This window comes from Toxorhynchites rutilus, chromosome 2 (genome assembly GCF_029784135.1).
Source record: "Toxorhynchites rutilus septentrionalis strain SRP chromosome 2, ASM2978413v1, whole genome shotgun sequence".
Lineage (NCBI taxonomy): Eukaryota > Metazoa > Arthropoda > Insecta > Diptera > Culicidae > Toxorhynchites > Toxorhynchites rutilus.
The window spans coordinates 38,676,315-38,698,421 of NC_073745.1; the positions used below are offsets into that span (position 1 = coordinate 38,676,315).

At 38.7% G+C, this 22,107-nt stretch overlaps 2 protein-coding genes across 7 annotated transcripts in view; one reads left to right on the forward strand and one right to left on the reverse strand.

Moving 5' to 3' along the window:
• Positions 1-6,243, forward strand: part of LOC129764706 (cleavage and polyadenylation specificity factor subunit 1) — a 37,802-nt gene extending 31,559 nt beyond the window's left edge. For all 3 annotated transcript variants that reach the window (XM_055764075.1, XM_055764077.1, XM_055764076.1), the window contains one exon: positions 5,311-6,243. In XM_055764075.1, the coding sequence (XP_055620050.1) occupies positions 5,311-6,172 (862 nt within the window). In that variant the 3' untranslated portion in view covers positions 6,173-6,243. The remainder of the gene's footprint in view (positions 1-5,310) is intronic.
• On the reverse strand, positions 6,167-21,780 carry LOC129764707 (dipeptidase 1-like). Of its 4 annotated transcripts, none has more exons than XM_055764080.1 (6): positions 21,606-21,772; positions 21,198-21,376; positions 21,064-21,135; positions 11,437-11,611; positions 10,613-11,373; positions 6,167-6,605 (listed from the first exon to the last, which is right to left on the reverse strand). In XM_055764080.1, the coding sequence occupies exons 2-6, from the start codon at positions 21,220-21,222 to the stop codon at positions 6,250-6,252; spliced, it is 1,389 nt and encodes a 462-aa protein (XP_055620055.1). In that variant the 5' UTR covers positions 21,223-21,376; positions 21,606-21,772; the 3' UTR covers positions 6,167-6,249. The 4 variants fall into 4 exon arrangements, with proteins under 4 accessions (XP_055620055.1, XP_055620054.1, XP_055620053.1 ...); XM_055764079.1 differs by having other exon boundaries at positions 21,515-21,772; XM_055764078.1 differs by having other exon boundaries at positions 21,198-21,380; positions 21,515-21,633.
• Between the last annotated feature and the right edge of the window lie 327 nt (positions 21,781-22,107).

Sequence of the window (22,107 nt, forward strand, 5' to 3'; positions counted from 1 at the left end):
TTTTAGAATGCATCGAAATTTTTGTAATAGATTAAGTTCTTCGTTACAAATAAATTTGATGAACGTCCTTTTACCTTTGATATGATGCCTAGGACTACCAAAATATATAAACGGAAGAATTGTCAATCAAAACTTGGCAGTTAGGGCGTTTAAATAACGCTTGATATTTTACAGTTATTCAATTGTTCATCTCATGAAAAATAATATTTTATTAATTGTGATAGTCGCGTAGAGATATTTCCTATCAATTGATGCAAACATCTTTCCGATCTGTTAAGAAATGTTTGAGTTATAAGCATTCGACATACGGGTAGTGTTAGCACACAAATCGGCAAAACAAATGTATGGGAAAAAGGAAGTTCATGCAGTTTTCATGAATTTTAACCGTTTAGAGATTAGCGAATTGTAATGTATTTGATATGTTATACAAATCTTAGAGAATTTCCGATTCGATTGGTATGTAAATCATGAGAACTCGTTCACAGTGAAAATAGTTATTAACGTTAACTTTATTTCATAAAAACGTGACCTGTTTTCTGATTTGGCACCCTTTCTGAAAGACGTAGTTCTACGTCAAAAATAGAATTGAGATCCAAAAAGACGGGTGGGTAATGTCGGGGACATAACCGGAGTGACGTAGGACTATACAAAGGGGACAGCTTTTGTTAAATATATATTTTAAATATATTGTTTTATTTTCTTCTCCTACATGAATACCTACCTATCTACCTGAAAAATGGATTAGTTTACTGTTTACTCTTTATGAATATGTTGATGGTTCTGAAAAGAACCTTTGGTGTTGTGTTTTTGTTATCACTCGATATTCCCATCTTGTTCGGTTAAACCTTCCTGTTTAGCTATTGCGATTGCCACTCGCCACAGCTTTCACAGTTGGAAAATTTCTTCCCATCCAGCTTGTGACGTGTTGTTCAGTAAATTACATTTAATGCGACGTGCCGGAGAAACTCTTTGCCACTCACTGAAACTAATTGTTGCCTTGATGAGCGCCGAACCGAAGCTGCTCTGTTCTTGATGCGGGTTTTTTGATTGTCGTGAGCAGCTTTGCAAGCCAACTCGAGCACTCCGACGGCCGAAACTCTATAATCGCTGTTAGGTATACTGGTGCTCCGGCACCAATCCGTTCGGCCTAGTTACCCTTGCGGAGCAATCAGTGAATGCGACGAACAGGGAACTGGAGACCTGCACGGTTCGAGTGAGACTTTGCCTTTCCCTTAACTTGTCCTCCTTTGTTACGTCCACGATGCCGATGCCGTACAACCACACGGGTTTACGGTTTGAAAGAAAATAAGTCCCCAACTATCAATAAGCTCAGAACAACTGCCAAATTCACATACTCATCAGAACCTGGCAAACAAATTATGAAAAAAACAATTTGTGGTTTATTATTATTTTGGATAATGTTTTAGAAAGCATTGAACTGTATTTCCTAAACTCTTTTTTGGAAGGTTTAATGGCCCTGAAAAGCGCCTTGTTTTATGGAATGGTTCCAATTTAGAAATCTTAGTACTCGTGGTTTTGAAAAAAACCATTTCGAACGCCCTCGATGCCGCCTTGTTCTGGATTTGCCACCAAAGCAGTTTGTATAAAGAACAAACTTTTTTCTTCTGCTACCTGATGCCGTTTTGCGATTGCGTTTGCCACTCGCCACTCGCTGCAACTGCCTGTTGTCTTGATGTCCACCGAACCGAATGTGTTCTGTTCCGAATGCGGGTTTTCTTATCGTCGCGAGCAGCTTTGCCAGCTAACTCGATCACTTCGGCGGCCGAAACTATATAACGCCGGCTAGGTGGACTGGTGCACTGGTACTAACGCGCTTGGCCTAGCTACCCTTGCGGGGAACTCCAGATCAACACGGTTCGAGCGGGATTTTGCCTTTCTTTCACTTTTCCTCCTTTACCATGTCCAGACATGGCTGCTTGGGTTGGTTTGTTGATGTGTTGTGATGCGAACCGATGTGGTGTACGGTTTGAATGAGAATGATCGTTAGGCAGCGGAGCGGGGATTTTTAAGCTGACTGGCTGGCTCGAGAATTACGCATGTGTGAGACTGCGACCAATGTTTCGTTCATTTTTTTCTTTTTCCTTTCCAATCGTGCTTCATTCTATTTCGCTGCTGCTCTGGTTGCCCGTTTTGGTCGGTACGATTTGAGGAGCACAAAATGGACCAATCAAAAATGGGCACATAGGGCATTTTGACAATGCTTGATATTTCACAATTATTCAATTATTTATCTCATGAAAAATGAAATGTTATTCGTTATGATAGATGCGTAGATATATTTCCTATCAATTGATGCAAAAACCTTTGCGATCTATTGAGAAATGCTCGAGTTATAAGCGTTCCAAATCTTGCATTTTTTCCTACTTGTTCAGTGCCTAGATTTCCATTTCACCCCCTATATCTTCCGGTTAGACGTAGTCCTACGTCAAAACTACCAATGTGGTGCTGCTGCCAAAATCAGGAAAGCCCCTGACGTACCAACATCATACAGGCCTATATGTCTGCTGAATACGCTCGGAAAACTCTTGGAGGGGATTATCCACAACCGGTTGACGAAATATACGAAGAGTGACCATGCGGTTGGGTTTCCGGAAAGGCAGGTCCACTGTTGATGCCATCCGGACTCCAGTGATCGGAAAAGCTGATAAGTCATCAAAACAAAAGCGAACGAGCGACCGACACTGTACAGTAGTAATGATCGACGTGAGGAATGTGATTAATAGCGTTAACTGCGTTGCCATTCCCGAGTTCCTGCACCGTGAAGGTTCCTGGGTCCACACGTCTATGAGGCGAGCGGAGGGCAGATACCGATGAAGATAACGGCTGGAGTTCAATATGGCTCTATCCTGGGTCCAATGCACTGGAACGTTGATGTTAGCATCCGAGTCCATCGTCACAGTAAAGAACTGGATGAAAGCAGCGAAACTGCGGATTGCTGATAACAAAACGGAAGTACTGTTGGTGAGTAACTGCAAAGCAGTGCAGCTGGCGGAAATCACAGTTTGGAACACGTGATAACTTCGAAGCGTACGTTGAAGTACTTGGGAGTTACGATCGACGTCCGGCTGAATTTTAACAACTACGTCGACTACGCCTGCGAGAAAGCAGAGAACTCCATCAGTGCGGTAGCGAGGATAATGCCGAGCAACGTTGGACCCTGCAGTAGCACGGCTCTCGGAACCCATCGCAATCGCAGAAAACTGGATTGTACGTTTCGACTCATGGCGAGTTGCGAGTTGTGAACGCGTACAGGACAATCTCGTTGGAAGCGGAAAAACAGCGAGAGTACAATCACTTTCGAAGTGGCAGGTTCATACTATCGACCTGGCTGCACGGAGGGGGATTTCCACCTGACGCAGTCACTGTCTGGACATGGGTACTTCAGGCAATATTTACGGGCACACGAGGTTGCCACTCTGTCCGGAATGTGGAGATGTGAAGTATACACCGGGACACGTCGTATTTGTATGTCCTCGATTCACCGAGAGACCAGGACCAGGCCAGGACAGGCAAGTACGCTGGGAATATCGTGAAAGTGTGTCGTGATGAGGGCACCTGGAGTGTAGTGAACTGCGCAATCATACACATCATGTCCCAGCTACAGCGGAAGTGGAACGCCGATCAGCGTGCTGACAACGCCTGACTGTTTAGGGTGAATATCTGCGAGGACTGCTCTAACGGATGGTACCCCCCGAGAGTAGCTGTGACAGGTTGCGTGTCAAGTTGGAGGGCAATTCCTAATCGGTACACGTTTCGACGGTAAAAAGATTCATCTCTAGAAATAAATGATCCATTTACTCACTTCATGATCACCGAAGACATTCTGATGGGAGAGAACAGGATAATTATACTCAACTTTAAGCGAAAGATCTAGCTTATTGAGTGTTCGAAAAGAAAAGATAAATTATCCTATGAACTGCTTAGGTGCCTAAGTCCCGTAAAATGTTCTGTACATGAAATCGGGGTTTAAAATATTTTAAAATTGCATGAAACATTAAAATATTAGCTCAATCGGACTTCATTTACTGGTTTCGCAGACGTCAAAATTTGAGTTTTTTGAAAGCCGAAATCACCCGGCGGACTCAAAGTAGTTTACGTTGTCCACTTTCTTCGCAAAGGGATGAAGCTCTCAGTACACACAAATTATTCCTTGTAACTTTCGCAGTTCAATCGATAGCGCTGTCAAATTTTGTTTGAAAACACATGGGATACTTTGATTAACTGTGAACGCATGACAAATTGGTATAATTTATCCTTTTTTAATGCAAGCATTTTGTGTCGACCTTCCAAACTCACTCAATGCGGCCAAGGTAGAAAAAATGGTTGTACTCTGTGTGTTTGCGTGTGTATGCCGAAAAGGTATACCAGCCTCGAATTGCGTGATCGAAGTATTTGCAAGAGAATGAAGAGCCCCAGAGAAATGCATTGTCACTAACGTTTTTCAATGTATATTCTGTAGAGTTAACCCTAGAATATCAACATGGTACAAATGAGCTTGATGTCGTTTTTTAAAGCTGGAAACAAATAATAAGTTTTTTTTTGTTTTTCAGAAGATTATGCATGTAAACATCGTTTTATGAAGAAAAGGGCCAATTTTCACAAAAGTACCATGGGACTTCACTCTCCAGCATCCGTCTTTCATCCACTTACGTTCAGTTTTCTTATTCACTTTTCTTTTCTCCATTTCCAATCTGTTTATAATTCCTCATATTCCCAATGTTCTTCAACTCAAATGATACAATAACAACTTTTTTCTGATAGCAATGGCTGAACTGTGATAGGAAGTTTTATACGAGGATTGCTCAAAAAGTATCGAGAATTTTAGATTTTCGCGGGTTACGTATGTTCGATTTTTTATGTCTATTCGAAATAATGAATCAAAGTATCTGTATTCGGCTCCTGAAAACCTCCTGAAAGAATCTGTTTCAAATGCTGCGTGAAAAACAGAATTAGATACGAAGATACGATTCCGAATGTTGAATGGTATATGGTGAAGCTACCTTTGACCGTAGCAACGTTTATCGGAGATATAAAATGTTCTCAGAGGGTCGAGAAGATGTGAACAACGAAAAGCGTTCCATTTTGAATGATTGCATTGATCATTTTGAATCAGCATAAGTGAAGGACATGATAACTAACATAACGCCACTAAAAATCGAATATACATAACCTGCGGAAACTGAAAAATCTCGATACATTTCGAACAGACCTTGTGGCTGAATAATAAAGATTGCTTCGATAAGAAAAACCGATCACACCTGACATTAACCATTCTGATCTGATTTTTAGGTACAAATTCAAGGAGATCATCATAAAAGAGCAGAAGGGACCCGTTTCTGCCATAACACACGTATCGGGCTTTCTGGTGGGGTCGGTAGGTCAGAAGGTGTATTTGTGGCAGCTTAAGGATGGCGATCTGGTAGGAGTGGCCTTCATCGACACAAACATCTTTGTCCACCAGCTAGTGTCAATCAAATCGCTGATTCTGGTGGCCGACGTATACAAATCAATCAGTTTGCTGCGCTTCCAGGAAGAGTTCCGCACGTTGTCGCTCGTTTCCCGAGACTACCAGCCCCTGAACGTATTCCAAATCGAGTACGCCGTGGACAATGCCAACCTCGGCTTTCTGGTCACGGATGAACAGTGCAACATCATTACCTACATGTACCAACCCGAGTCGCGTGAATCGTTCGGTGGCCAGCGTCTCCTGCGCAAATGTGACTACCACCTAGGTCAACGAGTCAACACCATGTTCCGGGTGCAGTGTGATTTCCACGAGAGCGACTCGTCGAAGCGGAATCTTAACTACGAGCTCAAACACACCACGTACTTCGCAACGCTCGACGGTGGCGTTGGCTATGTGCTTCCGCTGCCCGAGAAAACCTATCGGCGGTTATTTATGTTGCAGAATGTACTGATGACTCATAGTCCGCACTTGTGCGGGTTGAATCCTAAAGCCTTCCGAACGTTGAAAACCGTTCGCAAGCTACCGATCAATCCTACCCGATGCGTTGTCGATGGAGATCTGATCTGGTCCTTCCTGAGTCTCCCGACGAATGAAAAATTAGAAGTTGCTAAAAAGATTGGCACACGAATGGATGAAATCTGTTCGGATCTGATGGAAATCGAGAATGTAACGCATGCGTTCTAAAAATACTAGTATTAATATCTATTGTACAATGTTCCGAAAAAAAATGTATGTACTCAAAACTATAAAAATCTCTTAAACTACTTGTGAATATCCAAATCGCTCATACACGGTTGATCTGCGACGCCCGCGTCTTCGAAATCCTTGTACGGAATCAGCTCCTCGAACGGTGGCACATTTCCCATACTGTCGCGAATCTTCTCCACGTCGCGGAACACACGAAGCAAGTTAAGACCGGCAAGTTTTTGAAGCTCCTCGCGGGTCCACGGCTCGAACGCAGTTCCATTCTTGTACGCCCCATCAGCTAGCATGTCGAACAGATCCGGATACTTTGAGACGTCCTCAAGACCCTCGGGGGTGCTATCCACGCCGTCGTAGTCCCCGCCGATACCGATGTGGTCCGGGCCGGTTATGGATTTGATGTAGTTCAGGTGGTCTGCAGCCGAAATGGATTTTTCGTATGGAAGAAAATGAAAGGAAAAAGGTAAGTACTCAAGGTTTGTTGTCTTTTCATTTTTAGTGAGATAAGCTAAACAGCTTTTTTAGTTCTATTATAAATATTGCTGAAAATATTTTCAGTGATTTCAGTAGCTTGCCACAAACTTCTGATAAGTGAATTAAAAGATAACTGTCCGTAATCTTGAATATCACATGCCTATGAAACTTGGATACTGCGATTCTATTAAGTGAAAAAAAACTAACAATTCATAATCGTTCGCTAACTGGTCCTGGTTTAAATGGTTTGTTTTTTAACTGGGCGAACGTTAACTGGTCCTTGGGCCAGTTATAAAGCAGAATTCCGTAAACAATCGAAGCCATATTCAAATGGAAGATTTGCTGTGAGGGGCATTCGAATGTAATTTGAAATGTTATGAGAATTGACATTATTTTCGCATGACAAAAACATACAAAAAAAATTTCCTCAAATCATATTTCATACCTGCTGTCGCACTCAATGCAAAACTTTCATTGGAATCCTTTTGTTCATCCAATTTCATGATCAACGCCAATCAAACAATTCATTGTAGTTCCCCTCGATTTTATTTGATGTTTAACATGCCGGACCTGTTGAAAACGTTGGGCACAAATTCCGAATCGAGGATTCCCGAAAACGTCAAAGACGCCGCACAAGATACCAACTGATTAGACTATAACGAAACCAGTTTAATTAGAACGCTAAAGGAAACAACAACTCTTTGTTCGATCGATTTGTTTAAAATATTTCGTGAAGTTTTGATATTGGAAAAGGTATATTCTAGCTATCAACTAGTATAAATATCAAATATTTATACGACCGGTAAGCCGTGAATCCTGAACATACCGTTCTTGATTTGTTCTTGAGATAAATATTTTGAATTCGTCAATATAGGACAATAGAACTATTATCGGGGATTTGCACACGCGGTTTGCAATTCGATATATGTAATCGGAAACTAGTTCTGTAAGTTGTTGAAATGCATTTTTTATTATAATAATAAATTGAAAAAAAATGAATTTCAGTTTGAGCTGAGTGAAACGAACTGCTACAAAAAACTACGTTTTTACTGAACTGATACTCCGAACAGGACCAGTTAAAACGCGAATGTCGATAACTTGTCTTCCCTTTTCGCCCAGTTAGTGAATGTTTACAGTAGAAGGCATTTGGTTTAAATTTTCATAGCTACTAGTTTCTCAAATTTTTCCAATAAAAAAAATCACATGCTAAAAATTTACCGTAAAGGACACGCGTCGATCTCATATTCATAAGATGATTTCAGTTAGAGTGTTTCGAACACTGACGAAGCGCCACAAATAGGAAAATCTCCGGCTCGGGAAAGCCGACTGGGCTAATCCTTGTACTCGAAACTGCTGTTGTTGGATTGTCTGTGGAAGGTTATCAATGATCCTCATGGTAGTTATCACTTGCAAATCAATATCTCAGCCAAGTGTGGCCACTATCCACTGAATCATCTCGAGTTCAATTCGACCTCGCCACGGTGGTGACACTGGAATTCTTTATAGCTCTTCTTCCTTTATCGAATAACTTTTCTTCTAAAAAACTTCCCGAAATCGCAGAAAGATTTTTTCTAGACTTATCTACTCAATTATCAATTCTACTAGAAAACTACTAGAAAACAACATTTTACTACCTGAATGGAGGAGGTCATGGCAATAGTCATTCAAAAGCCCGGCGAATCTGTGTTTGACCATAACTCATATTGTCTATGCTTTCGTGCATTAGACAATTATTGAAGAAAACGATCCTTCGGATTCTTGATCAATAGATCGAAACATGTCCGGCTATCAAGTACATAATTTGATTTGCTGAGTAACTAGTCTCAGTATTCCTGGAAACTTAAGGAAGCTTTTGATTTGAATTCCATAGAAGTTTTGTCAGACATTTCACCCAACATTTGATTTTCGAGAAGCTTGGAATCCGGTTTGATCCAAAATGTAGTCGTAATTCCACATTACGTTTTTTAAGCACATGGTAAGGAGCTCATCCTGAAGGTCTTAAAACAAACAGGGCAGATAGGGGCAATATGACTAGGCCGGGCGAAATGGGCCACCCATCGTTTGGACTTGTTATTGAACCAATAACACTTATTGTACAACAATTGTTTTGCTTTCTCTACACTAGAATACTCCCTTAACAAAAGGATTTGTCCATGGAATTCCAGATTATCATCGATCGGGGATCGTTCCTACGATCTTCAATGCAAAGTATGGGCGTATCAATTGTGATAATATGTACTTTACTGATGGGTCCTCTATGAATGAGTCCACAGGATTTGGAGTGTTCAACGATTTTTTTAGCACCTCCCACAGTCTTCAGAATCCTTGATCAGTGTATATTGCTGAATTGGCAGCAATACACTGGACGCTGGACAGCGTCGCCTCACGACCTGTTGAACACTATTACATTGTAACGGATAGTCTTAGCTCTGTCGAAGCTATCCGTTCAGTGAGGCCGGAAAAGCACTCGCCGTACTTCCTTGAGAGAATACGAGAAATTTTGAGTGCTTTATCCAGACGTTGTTATGTCATCACCTTTGTCTGGGTCCCTTCACATTGCTCAATTCCGGGTAATGAGAGGGCTGACTCATTAGCAAAGGTGGGTGCGATTGAAGGCGACATTTATCAGCGTCAAATCGCCTTCAATGAATTTTATTCTTTAGTCCGTAAAAATACCATCGCTAACTGGCAACGCAAATGGAACGAAGATGAATTGGGCCGGTGGTTCCACTCGATTATCCCTAAGGATAGCCTCAAACCATGGTTCAAAAGTCTGGACTTGAGTCGGAATTTTATACGAACCTTCTCCAGACTCATGTCCAATCACTGTTCGTTAGATGCGCTTCTTTTTCGTTTTAATCTTGCCGACAGCAATCTCTGCGTTTGTGGCCATGGTTACCACGACATTGAACACGTTGTTTGGTCGTGCGAGTTGTATCTTGTCGGCAGATCGAATTTAGAAAACTCTCTTTGGGCTCGAGGAAAGCAGCCCAATGTGCCGGTTCCCTTCCTACTAACATTAGAATAAGTTAAATTGTAAATACATATTAGATGTAAGGATAGTTTTAAGAATTGAGTGTCAGTGTGAATGAGCATGTGAATGTGAATGTGAGTGTGAACACACATCTCCTTACATCCCATCCTTTTCCTAATGAAAATGTGTCACCCTTCTAAACTCGAGACGACCGCGAGTAATCGGTTTCCTATTTTATTAACCATAGAATTAAGGAAACATGTCAATATATGCTAGTAGAAATATAGTTAAGAGTATGGCTCCTTCAAACTTATGTAACTGAGCCTGTCAAAATAAACAATTAATAAAAAAAAGGATTTGTGGAAAATGAGTTGAACATTTTTATGGAATCGGGATTGCCGTCCAGATTTTTGAGAGTAAGTAAAAAAATAAATATAAATAAGTTAACATAACTCTTCGGGGGTCTCCGTAGCCACATTGGTTGCGCGTTCGCTTAGTAAGCGATCGATCGTGAGTTCAAAACTCAGGGCCCTCATTGACCATCTTTGTGTTGTTACAGAATAATTACGTACCCGCAATAAATCATCAGCGATGGAGATCGATCCACGGCCGAAATAAGATCGATTCATCCATACAACAACTGCTCTGCTCTGCAAGACACATCGGGCTGCTGTTCTATTAATAACTCAACAATGATCAATCAACTGTATCCGCTGTCCGGTGGTTTAGTTGGATAATGGAAGAACAGAAGGAATACTCTTACTCCTAAATGGCTACTGTGTAAATGTATCATATACAATGGTATAGAAGGGAATACTCTTACGCCGAAAAATTGCAACTGTGTAATGTGCTAATTATAGATATGATGAACATGTGACATGTACACGAATAAAATTCGACTCTGTTACTGATAAAATGCTAATGAGCCTTAAATAACCAAATGGGACAAAAAAACATAACTCTTCAATACTCACGAACAACATCATCGATCGTTTTTCCACCAATGAAACCGGTATAAAAGTTCACCATGATCAACCCATCGTTGGCGATCAGCTTCTTCAGCACATCGTCCCGTACGTTCCGATGGTGAGGGAACACGTGATGAGACGACGAGTGACTGAAAATCACCGGCGCTTTGCTGTACTTCAGTACATCCACCATCACGCCGTGACTTACGTGCGAGATGTCCACGAGCATTCCCAGCCGGTTCATTTCCCAGATAACAGTTTTTCCCCACTCGGTGACGTTCTTCAAAACAGCCGTAGCGTTGGCATCGACGGGCGAAGCATCCGCCCAAGGTGTATTGCAGGTGTGAGTAAGCGTCATGTAGCGCACTCCCAGTTCGTAGTACATTCGAAGCATGGCCAATCGGGAGTCCATAGAGTGGCCTCCCTCCACCGCGATCAGTGATCCAATCTTCTTCTCCCGGAATGCCTCCATGATTCCATCCGCAGACGTTACGTACTTCATGTACTTTGAATATTTCTTCACCATACGCTTGATGACATCGATTTGCTCGAGCGTTCGCTCGACAGCATCCTTGTACTGGGTGTCGCAGCCAACGTAGGCCACCCAAAACTGGGATCCAATCTTACCTTCCAATAGTCGGGGAATATCAGTGTGGCTGGTTTTGGTTGTGTTCCATTTCGGATTATCTCGCAAATTTTTATCCAAATCGAACTTGTTTATGCGGTTGCGTTCGACGGAATACAAGTTGTACGGTAGATCGTTGTGCCTGTTGCAAAAGTGACAGTGTTTAGGTTAATTCATTGTGGCTTATTGCTTTCAGAAAACTTACCCATCGATCAGAGGCACTTCATCCAGTACGGTCCGACCGAAAAAGTGGTTCACATCGTTGGGGTCCCGATTGTCGGAATCGGACGAACTGATCGCCAGAGGGACTGCAATCACAACCGCCGTGATTGCAATCACGCCCACTCCAATTGTTGCGAAGAATTTCCAGTTCGAGAGCACTAGGAAAGGTAAGTTATGGATGGATTGTTAGAGGTTTGCTTATGATTTGTTTTACTTCCGAAATAGACGATAACCGAATGACGACAAACAAGTCACGTTGTTTGTCTACATTGCTTTGAGCCAAAAATTAGAATACCGCATACTGTTTTATGTTTCGTGCTTGGTTAATTACAATAGGTTATAGAGAAGTTCATACTGATTCGTATGTTACGAAAGTTGTAGCTAAATTTTATTGATGCCTTTGGCCTATTTATTATTTGTTGAAGAATTTGTTGACTAACGGTTGAAAGACCGAATAAAATCTTAGTAGGATTTTACTAACACCCGTGTTCAGTCCCCAATGAATTCTTATTCCGTAAATCGAAAATAAATTGCGTAATAAACATCTTTAACGCCTGAAATAGCATCTTTTTGGAGAAATGGCGTTATTCCTTTAGAAGTCGTTTTGAACGCATACCAAAGTTTATTGATAATAATGGATAACATTTGTAACAAAAGCGATGAAGCCAAGGGAGCAAGCAGTGTCTTCTGCAAAACGATGTTTATCTACACTGGGGGCCTTGTTACTGCGGTGTAGAAGATAATGAAAAAACCGATCTCTTAGCAAGAGTTGGTTCTTCAACTAATTTCGTTTTTGTACGTATTAGAAAATTTCAATTACGACTCTAAGTGAATAGGCCCAGCTTATTTCATACGTGTACCTGTCATTTCAATAAATGTTTATACAAATTTGGATGAGAAACAACGCATGAATCTATCCAATTTAGCATGATGTGTGTACGAGGGCGGTTATCATCTCTTCCTCTATGTGTTTGTGTTTCTATGTGTTTTTTTTTCGCAAGGCTACATAACTCGAGAACTAATCAATAAAATGGAACCATGTGAGGGTTTTTGGGTACGAAAAATGTTTCTATGGTGGTTTGAAATCCCTCCCTAATATGGAAGGGGGATAGAGGTCATCTCAAAATATTACACATATTTCAACCAACCATACTCCAACCAAACATGGCAGAAAATAGGAAATTTAGGAAAATTTAATTCCCACTTGCTCGGTGTCCAGACAGACCGGACTAAGTAACAAAATAAGAAAGAAATTGCTAATAGTAGCAAACAATCAAGAATTTCTTAACCTACATTCTGCTTTTATCAGATCACACTTATATTACAAACAGCCAGGTCTATGGCATAAATTCATTTTGACTGATCAACAATAACTGATAATAATATGCAGTCAGAGTGGACCAAGTGCATACGACCATAGCGACTAGTTTTCCTGACAACCAGCCAATGGAAGGAACTTCAGATGAAACGTTGAATTTCTCCACATCAGAAGATCCATTTTTTGCTGGTTCAATATTTTTAATAAAAGCCATAAAAAAGCTAGCACATTGGCTTCAATTTGATATGTCGATTATCAGAATCGGCTCAGTAGTACAAAAGTTATGAACTTTTGAAAAAAGTCATTTTAAGAAAAAAGTGAAAAAAAGTGACACCCTAAAACGGAAATGGTCACAATAACAAAAAAATAAAAAAATAAGGCTCTAATTGTTTGCGATAAAGAATAAATCTACCACTTTTCACGAAAATCTGAGAACTATTATATCGGTTTGGCATGGAATGGCTGTACTAGGTTGTAGAAAAAGTAATACATTATTTTTGGGTGAAATTCATAACATTATTTAACTCTCTGCGGTCAGCCACCACAGTAAGGGATCTAAAATGATAAATGCTTTATTCAATCATGTAGGGGAACCGCGGGTAATACGGACAGTGGGGGTAATATAGACAGGTGGTTGATTTGTATAGTTACCTTTTGAATTTACGATTTCTGTTAATGAGAACACCTTCTACATGATATTCCATAATATTTAAGCCACCCTATGGCCATGAATACTGATTAAAAGTGAAAAAGAGAAACAATAGCCGAAAATCATACATGATTCCGCGTGGGGATGTAATTTTAGCTGCTTCGATATTAAGCATTTTGAGTGGTTTAATATCAAAATTCAATTCGCTGATGGTTATATTTCGGTTTGTGAGTTAACAGAGAAGCAATATTAAGTATGTACGGGAAAGTAAATTCATTTTTGAGTGGAAAAATTTAAATTATTGAAATAATTGTACTGGTGGGGTAAAACGGACAGTTACCAGTGGGAGTGAGATGAACTGTGAAAAGTTTGTTTAATATAGGAATGCCCTGCGTATATCAATGAAAATCAAATCGCCAAATGTTGACTGTTTAGAAGCTGACTGGAACCAAAAGCAAAATAGTTGAGGGTCTGTTCGTTTATACTGCTGAAAAGCACGATATCATTTCTAGGTGGATTGATTCGATTTTTTCATCATTTAACGGACATTCGTGTTCAGTTCAGACCTTGGGTGAATAGAATTATTCCTCTCGCGATCGATAAACCTCTACGCTTCATATATTACAAACCTGTCCATATTATCCCCACTACATGTCCATTATACCCGCAATGAAAAGAATGTTGTACTTTTCGGTCTGTTTTAATTTCAGCAAAAAACATTGAAAAACACTTTTTTGTAAAATATTTGGTCAATTAGGTAGAAAAACAGTATACTGAAATGCGAGAAACTGCATTAAAGTTTTGGGAAACATGAGCTTCCAAGTATAATTGAAGTTCTTCTTAACATGTCCTTTTTACCCCCACCTTCCCTAATAGTTTACACTTTTCTAAACGAATTTTAATGCCTAGTGAACCAGTGAACCAGCTCTTGACTAATTTCATGAATGGTATATCTATTGACTCACTTTCACTGTTACTTACAAAATAATATCTTAATAAATGAAAACAAATTGATTAAGGAATGCATTACACTCGGGTCGTTGTGGTTGAACACAATTTTGAAAAATGCAGATCAGCGCTTCTACACGTCATGGCAGCCCTTAGGCTGTCTTACATATCAGATCCCGACGCAATTTGTTTTTATATCAATGCACGTATTGCACTGAGTATTTAACGAGAGACATCGTCCGTGTATTGTCATTCAACAAGCATCAAATACGTGTCTAAAAGATGCACACAGTTGCAGCGATAAAATGAAACATCGCGAAAATAGCAGTTTATGAAAAATTGTTTTTCGACTCTCGGTCAAAAACGTCAACAAAGCTAGGATCTTGTTGCATCAAAACAGAGGTGATGTACATGAGAGCAAATATGAATGGCAACTAAAAGTATCGAAGGTGTGCTATTCAAATGTACAGGAATTTAATAAGTTCTAAGTTTCGCGCAAAGAAAACAAGCAACACACACAAAGCCAAACACTGATGGCTAGAAGAGACCTATAATCATTTGCACTCTTCTCATTTTTCGCCTGCTTTGCCATGGCTCGGATGATTGTGTTAATTGCAATGCCAGAGATCATGTGAAACATTCGCTAGCGTTCACAGCTCGAGGCGAAACATAGAACACAAAACGAACAGAACATTTTTTGTTTTGGGCACAGAAAGATTCTGAGAATTTTTCTCAGAGGAGATGCAATACTTATACGCTGTCGCTATACTTAAGGTGGCCGTACACTGTTTGCCCGGAGGTCAAATATTTGATATTTTTTGACAGATAAGGTTTGATTTGATATTTGTACAAACACTATTTTGTTTGCCACTCTTCAATTATAAACAGTAGTAAACAATATCAAACACCGAACATGGAAAAAAATCAACTGAAATATCCAAGGTAACCTAACCATGTACCGACAGGTTCGAAGAACAGACTGAAAAAATATTTTAGGCATCCAATAATTGAATATTTGCTTGTCGTGTTTTGTGTAGAATATATTTGATCAGTACACGTTGACCAAATTTTATCTGTCAAAAAGAGTCAAATATTTGGCTTCGGTCTAACAGTGTATGAGCACTCTTACTATGATTAAAATTGGAACCATTCCCATTTCCCCATACATTTGTTCTGTCCATTTGTGTGCTTTCTCGAACAGAGCTGTCAATAACGGGCAGCTTTTGCAGCCGCTAGAATAGAAACAACGAAGGGGGATAGCAAAAAGAGAATATTTGCAAAGTAAACTCCACCCTGGAACCCTGGAACCCTGGGTGGAGTTTACTTTGCAAATATTCTCTTTTTGCTATCCCCCTTCGTTGTTTCTATTCTAGCGGCTGCAAAAGCTGCCCTTTATTGACAACTCTGTTCGAGAAAGCACACAAATGGACAGAACAAATGTATGGGGAAATGGGAATGGTTCCAATTTTAATCAATTGGAACCATGTACAGACTATGGAATTGTAATGTGTGGCATATCAAACAAATCATAGAAAATTTCCCATTCGATTGGTATGAAAATCGTTAAAATCCATTCGCAGCAAAAATAGTTATTTACGTCAACTTTATTTCATAAAAACGTGACCTGTTTTCTGATTTGGCACCCTTAATATAAGACATAGCCCTACGTATATATTACTTCAATTCATCATTCCTAGTAAATACTGTGGCTTCCGTTTCAACTTTTTTTCTCTATTATAGTGACCTTCAACACATTTCGGCTGGTTCGTCAATTTTACTTCTATTTTTGGAAGAATGTCGGGAGTGAGAATTGAACTCGTGATCTCTGCGTGAGAGGTATGGATGTTACCACTACGCCAGATCGCCTCCCGTTTTAGCTTGCCCCGGTGTACCAAAAAGTTCTTTCCCGGGAATTCGAGAAGTGGAAAAACTGTTATCACGAGTGTAGGGTTGGGCGGGGCTAGTTGGTCATTTTTGAATAAATTTTGTTATAACTTTGTAGTACGAAGTTTTGCGTTAGAATGTTATGTGGACTGTTCGACACTGCTGGAAAACATTAATTCCAACGTTCTGACCAGAACAACGCGGCATGCAGATTTCCTTCGTCTACCGGTGCATCGTACTCTTTGAATTGAATAACCCGTATGATGTTTGTTGTCGTCGTTTTAACGAAGTGTCTGTAAGTTTTGACTCTGCTGTATCCAAGGACATATTCAAAAATAGAATTAGTTAATCTGTACTACCAATCTCGAAGGCAAGTAAAATAGAAATAAAATAAAAAATAATTTATTATTCGACCTCTGATTGTAAGGTTGTATTTTCTACCAGTCATTTCAAATGACTTCATTTCGCGTGGTTCAGAACTTTAGAGACACAGAAAGTTTTTCTATATTCAAAGCATTATCTATTTAGATCGGTTTTCCGAAGATTTGGTTTTAGAAAATTTCTTCCAGAATCCCGATTTGTACTCAATTAAATTGTTTGACGAAGTAATAAATTGATATACATTTTGTTCAGATTGTATGGTACCAGTTGATCATTACATACTGAAAAGTATGCTGTAACCTCATGGAGAATTATTGTATGAGAATGAGAATGAGAAGCTTGATTTTTTTTTAAAAAGCAAAATATTTAAATGTGAAATACATGGGAAATATATTCTGACAAAATTCTTACAATATTTCTCCTAAGCTTCTCCCTCCAGAATCTGATGTCATTTTCTTATCAAATCAATAACATCAATAACAATAATTTATTCCGATTATTCACCAATAACTTGCCTCTGGACCCTTCATTTTTTCACTGCTGTTATTGATTGCTATAATCTATAACAGGAGTTCTCAAACTCTTTTGGGCAAGAGACCCCTTTTCCAGAGTTAGGTCATACCTTAGACCCCCATAGCCAAATTTCTTTGGAAATCCTATCTTTAGGTTTTTTTTCTCACTAAATAATTATCAATTTGAAAACATTGCATTGCATTGGTTAAATGAATAAAGTCGACATTATTTCTTCACGCAAAAGGTCACGAGTTCAATTCACTCTCCCGACATTCTTCCAAAAAATGGAAGTAATGTGACAAATCAGCCAAAAGTGCTGAAAGTCACTATAATACAGAAAACAAATATTTTCTCATCATATTTAATAAAATAAATAGAGATAACATACAAGTAAACATCAAGTGTAATAAATAATTATTAAGACAAATTGCTCACAAACTATAAAAACATTCAAATCGCAAACCAATCTATCCACAACTACCAAAATATCAAAATACGGTTCAATATTGGTTATTTAAAGCCTCAAGCCTCCGCGTTCGTTGATTTTCAAATGGTTCCTTCGGTTTCGCGTTGTTTGTAACCATAATGAAGCCTTTTTCGACAAAGTATGATGATGGAAAAACGAGAAGATATTTTTCAGCAATGTCACACATCGCAGGATACTGTTTTTCCATGTTTCGTTATAACTATGACAACCTTGGTTGTATTGCTGCCTCATCTGTGCTGTGCTAATCAACTTTTCTTGCATTATCACCTTGGCTCATTCCATGGATGTGATATAGTACCGATTTATTATCAATTGAGGAATTCGAAAATTTTGAAGATCTAAAAACATTTTAGTAAAATCCTTGTGTAATGCTTCCAAGTGAGTGACATATGATAATATAACATGGTCTTAAAGCTTTTGTGATAATTTTGACAAATGCGGAAACTGTGAATATTCTCCTCTGCTCAAATTTTGTTTCGAAGGTTTTGTCAGAAGGACCGACATTATTGATATTATTTCAGCTGAAACACAAATTCAAAAAAGCTGATCTTGCTATACAAGAGACTCTTGGTAGTCAGCGAACTCCAGCGTGTAGAAGTAACCGAGTAAAGATTTCGTCGTTTTTATAGTGAAGACTGATGCGATCTAGGGCTCAGATTTTTTTGCTACTAAATGCTGTTTGTGAATCACACAGTGAATGGCCGGTACCTTACGCAGTTGTAACTTTGAGCGAGCTGTAAAACCCCGATGACGACCAACCATTGATGGAGCACCATCAGTATGAATGTTCTTACATGGAATAGCTTTTTCGGTAAAAAAATCGATCGATTCTCCTCTGGTATCAGTCTTCATCAGGGCTTGGAAATATTGAACTTGTTAAAAAATATCACTGCTGTCATTCATTTGACGTCAAACAAATTTACATATGTGTTCATTCATATTCATTCTGTTCTATCTGAGCTTTCTTAAAAGTTCGAATCATGAGACTTCATTCACATTTATTCATTGCCATTGAATTGTCAGGAATGTTGTGACTGTTCATTTTCAATATCACGATAAAAGTGTGACTTTCATCATCAATGTCATAAATAATTGAATAATGAAAACCCCGATATTCTTAGGATATACCCTTCCGTATAACAACATTAGTATCAAAACAACATTGATGTTCGGTAAATTTAGTTTTTAAAATTAAGTGTTCGGAATTTGAGTCAAAACAGTACTTTTTTACTTCGGAATTGAAGTCTTTCGAAGCATTTCCGATAATTGGAATTCATATTCATATTCGTATTCACTATGTAAAATGAAACCATTTCAATTGAGAAGGAAAACTTGCTTGCTAGAACAATTTAAAAACGCCTCTTCCTCGGCTTACACTGTCGATTCCTTCACACTCCTCTGCGCTTTCCTCATTTGTTGTCACAATTAAGAATTTTCGTAGCGAATTTCCTTAGCTTTCTCGATGAATTTTACCGTTTTATCAGTGTCCGAGAACGTTGTTGATTGAATGAACCGGTATATTAATATCAATGAATGACAAAACTAGGGATATTTCCTTTTGTTCACATTCCGTGAACGCAGAGCAGAACGAAAAAGAGAATGAATGAAACTGAATGAATCAACTGTGAGTGACTTGCTGGTTGTGAGGTTTGGAGTTGATTCATTTTCAAGTATCCCGAATGCAAAGATATAATGATCGAATATGGTCTGAAATTCAACTGAAATGGTTGATGTGAAAGAGATATTTCCAAGCACTGGTCTTCATATATGTAGCAAAAATCATTTATTGGCACATATTTTCATCTTAATTATTTCGAACATACCCTAACAACAGACCTTCATTGCTGGGTAATGCAGACTCGTCCAGCTGGAGAGAAAATCTGTTGGTCTATGATAAATTGAATAACATTTTTCCCTCTTCGCGACCCATCTCAAGTTTTCTTGAAATAATTAAAAAAAAATTTGTTACGCCATCGCGTAGAAGACCAAGCATTCTGTAAATTCTTTTTCAATCACTTTATTCTAGTTCACTTCATTTAGCTATGTAAATACCTTGTAATCTCTTGAATTAAATTAGAAGTTGAGTATATTATCATTCATGCTCCAACGTATTTCAGAACGCATATGAAATTGAAACCTAAGGGTAACATGCTTCAATAAAATATTAGGAGCATGTTTGGACATGAATTTGATGATGGCTTTCTTCGTGTTAAGTCGCGTATATGTTTAAAATACAGAGAAATGTTAAACATGCCTGAAGGAATCGTACGCTCAAACACATTATCTAGCATGAACCTGTTCACGTTTTTTTACTTGTCGAATTTTTCATCTTCTATTTGTCTTGTCTTGTCTTGTTGAGTTTTTAAAATGTACAGCAATAATATTTTCTACTAAGATATTAGTCATTCTCAGGGTTGCCACATATACAGAATATTATGTATTCTACACATTTTTCGCCAAATTTCAGATACAGAATCTGTATATACAGAATTACTAATTTTCTGCAAAGATACAGAATTTAAAGATATTTTTTTCAAATTCAAATTTAAATGTTAAATTAATTACAGTTCATTTTCTATCGTTTTATCGTTGAGTCATGAAGCTATGTACCCTGATTTATAAAAATGTTGAACCATATTAAAGGTCACCTCACTTCTCCATTCCAGCTGAAAATGTTTTTGGGGCACTTTTTGTTAGTTCCACATTCATCAGCGTGTGTTGAGTGAATATTCTCGCTTCACAATGCCAACAAAACCAAGTTCTGAAATCGGTTGGCTTCCACAATGATGGACTCTATTTTGAAAGCAAAGAACTATGTATCGGCTCAAGGAGGGGCGTCAAGGATGGAATTGACGGACAATTTAAGAAAAGCAAAGTTCAACATAAGCAAACCATGAATAAGAACAATAAATTTAAAATAAATATAAACCTTCCTTTTAATTTTTCGTTATTTTTTAGATACAGGCTTTTTTGTAAATAATAAAGATATACAGATTTTTTTCAGAAAATTTTACAGGATAAAATGTGGCAATCCTGGTCATTCTTATAACAGAGTGGTTCACGCAATACAACTTATGGAGCATCTTAAATATATCAAACAAGAACTTGTGTTATTTTATAGGGGTCGATATTCAGACCCCGTCGACCCTCAAAATCGATTTTCGTTTCTGTCGATCCCTGGGAAACCGAAAACCCCAGGGGGTCTATAAGGTCATTGAATCAAAAACGTCCATTTCACTTTCATAACGTCAGCAATGACTTTTAAAGAGATTTGATTTTGGATTTGATATAGGATATGTGTCCATTTTTTTAGATTACGAAGAATCAGGTCACTATTTTTTTTCACGCTAACCAGCAACTGACATTCAGTATACGATCTGTATCATCCTCACAAAATTTCAGAATTTTAATTTTTTTAATTAGTACTCACCCTGCCCAATAGGAGAATCGGGATGAAATGAAAAAAATGATGGACGCCTCAGACGAACTTCGAATGTATACACTGGGAATATATGAAAAATCACAATTTGTGTTTGATTGAAGGATTTTACTTTCTATAATCACCATCATATCCACGACGTTTACTCATAAATCAAATGCACTTTCTAGCTCCGGTTTTGTTGTGTTCAATCTTAAAATCTGTTGGAGGAAATGTGCGCTCGAGCCCATATTCGAACATTATAAGCGTTTAGGCATTCGCGGGCGGTTGGGCGATTCGAATCAGAACTTTTTGCAATTTCACGCTGACTTGCAAATAAGAGAAACAAATTATGAAACATGTGATGGACGGCTGCTGGGTAATAGAACTCCGTCTGTGGTTTGTAGTTTCAATTAAGCCTTCAGACTTACTTCAACAATGATCTACAGAAATGTATTCATACCATTTTGTTCTAGAGGCTATTATTTCACGGTATTGTTTCGATATAGTTAACCATCTGTGTGGGAAATATGCGTATAACTGATAGTACTAACATGCTCTCAAATTTGCCATGATTTCTCCTTTTTACTCTGCGGATGAACCTTTCCACTATCAAACTACTCAACTGTCGTGAACGTTTTACGACAATACACTAATAACGATTTATCACAGATGACAATAAGCTGTTTAATATCTCTCCGTCTGACGCAGGAGAAGTTCAAAACAATACTGAGGCCACTCATTGGTGCAGCGTTGTGATAAGAGCAACGATTATCTTGATCAGTGGCTTCCACTATATGAGTTGACAATCGAATTTGGGCTGATGCTTCCTATCTATTGCTATAATCTTGATTGGGCAATCAAACTGAACGAATTGCTTCGCAAATCGTAATGACCATCTTCGAGAGCAGTCACTTTTGTGCTCCTCAATCGGAGCATGCTTCAAGAAATCTTTTAAAACTTTATGTTTTCACTACATATGTACTTTGTGGAAACTAGCATGCTTATCTTGATTGGGTACAGTAAATGCGGAATGATTTTGCGACGCAGCTTCTG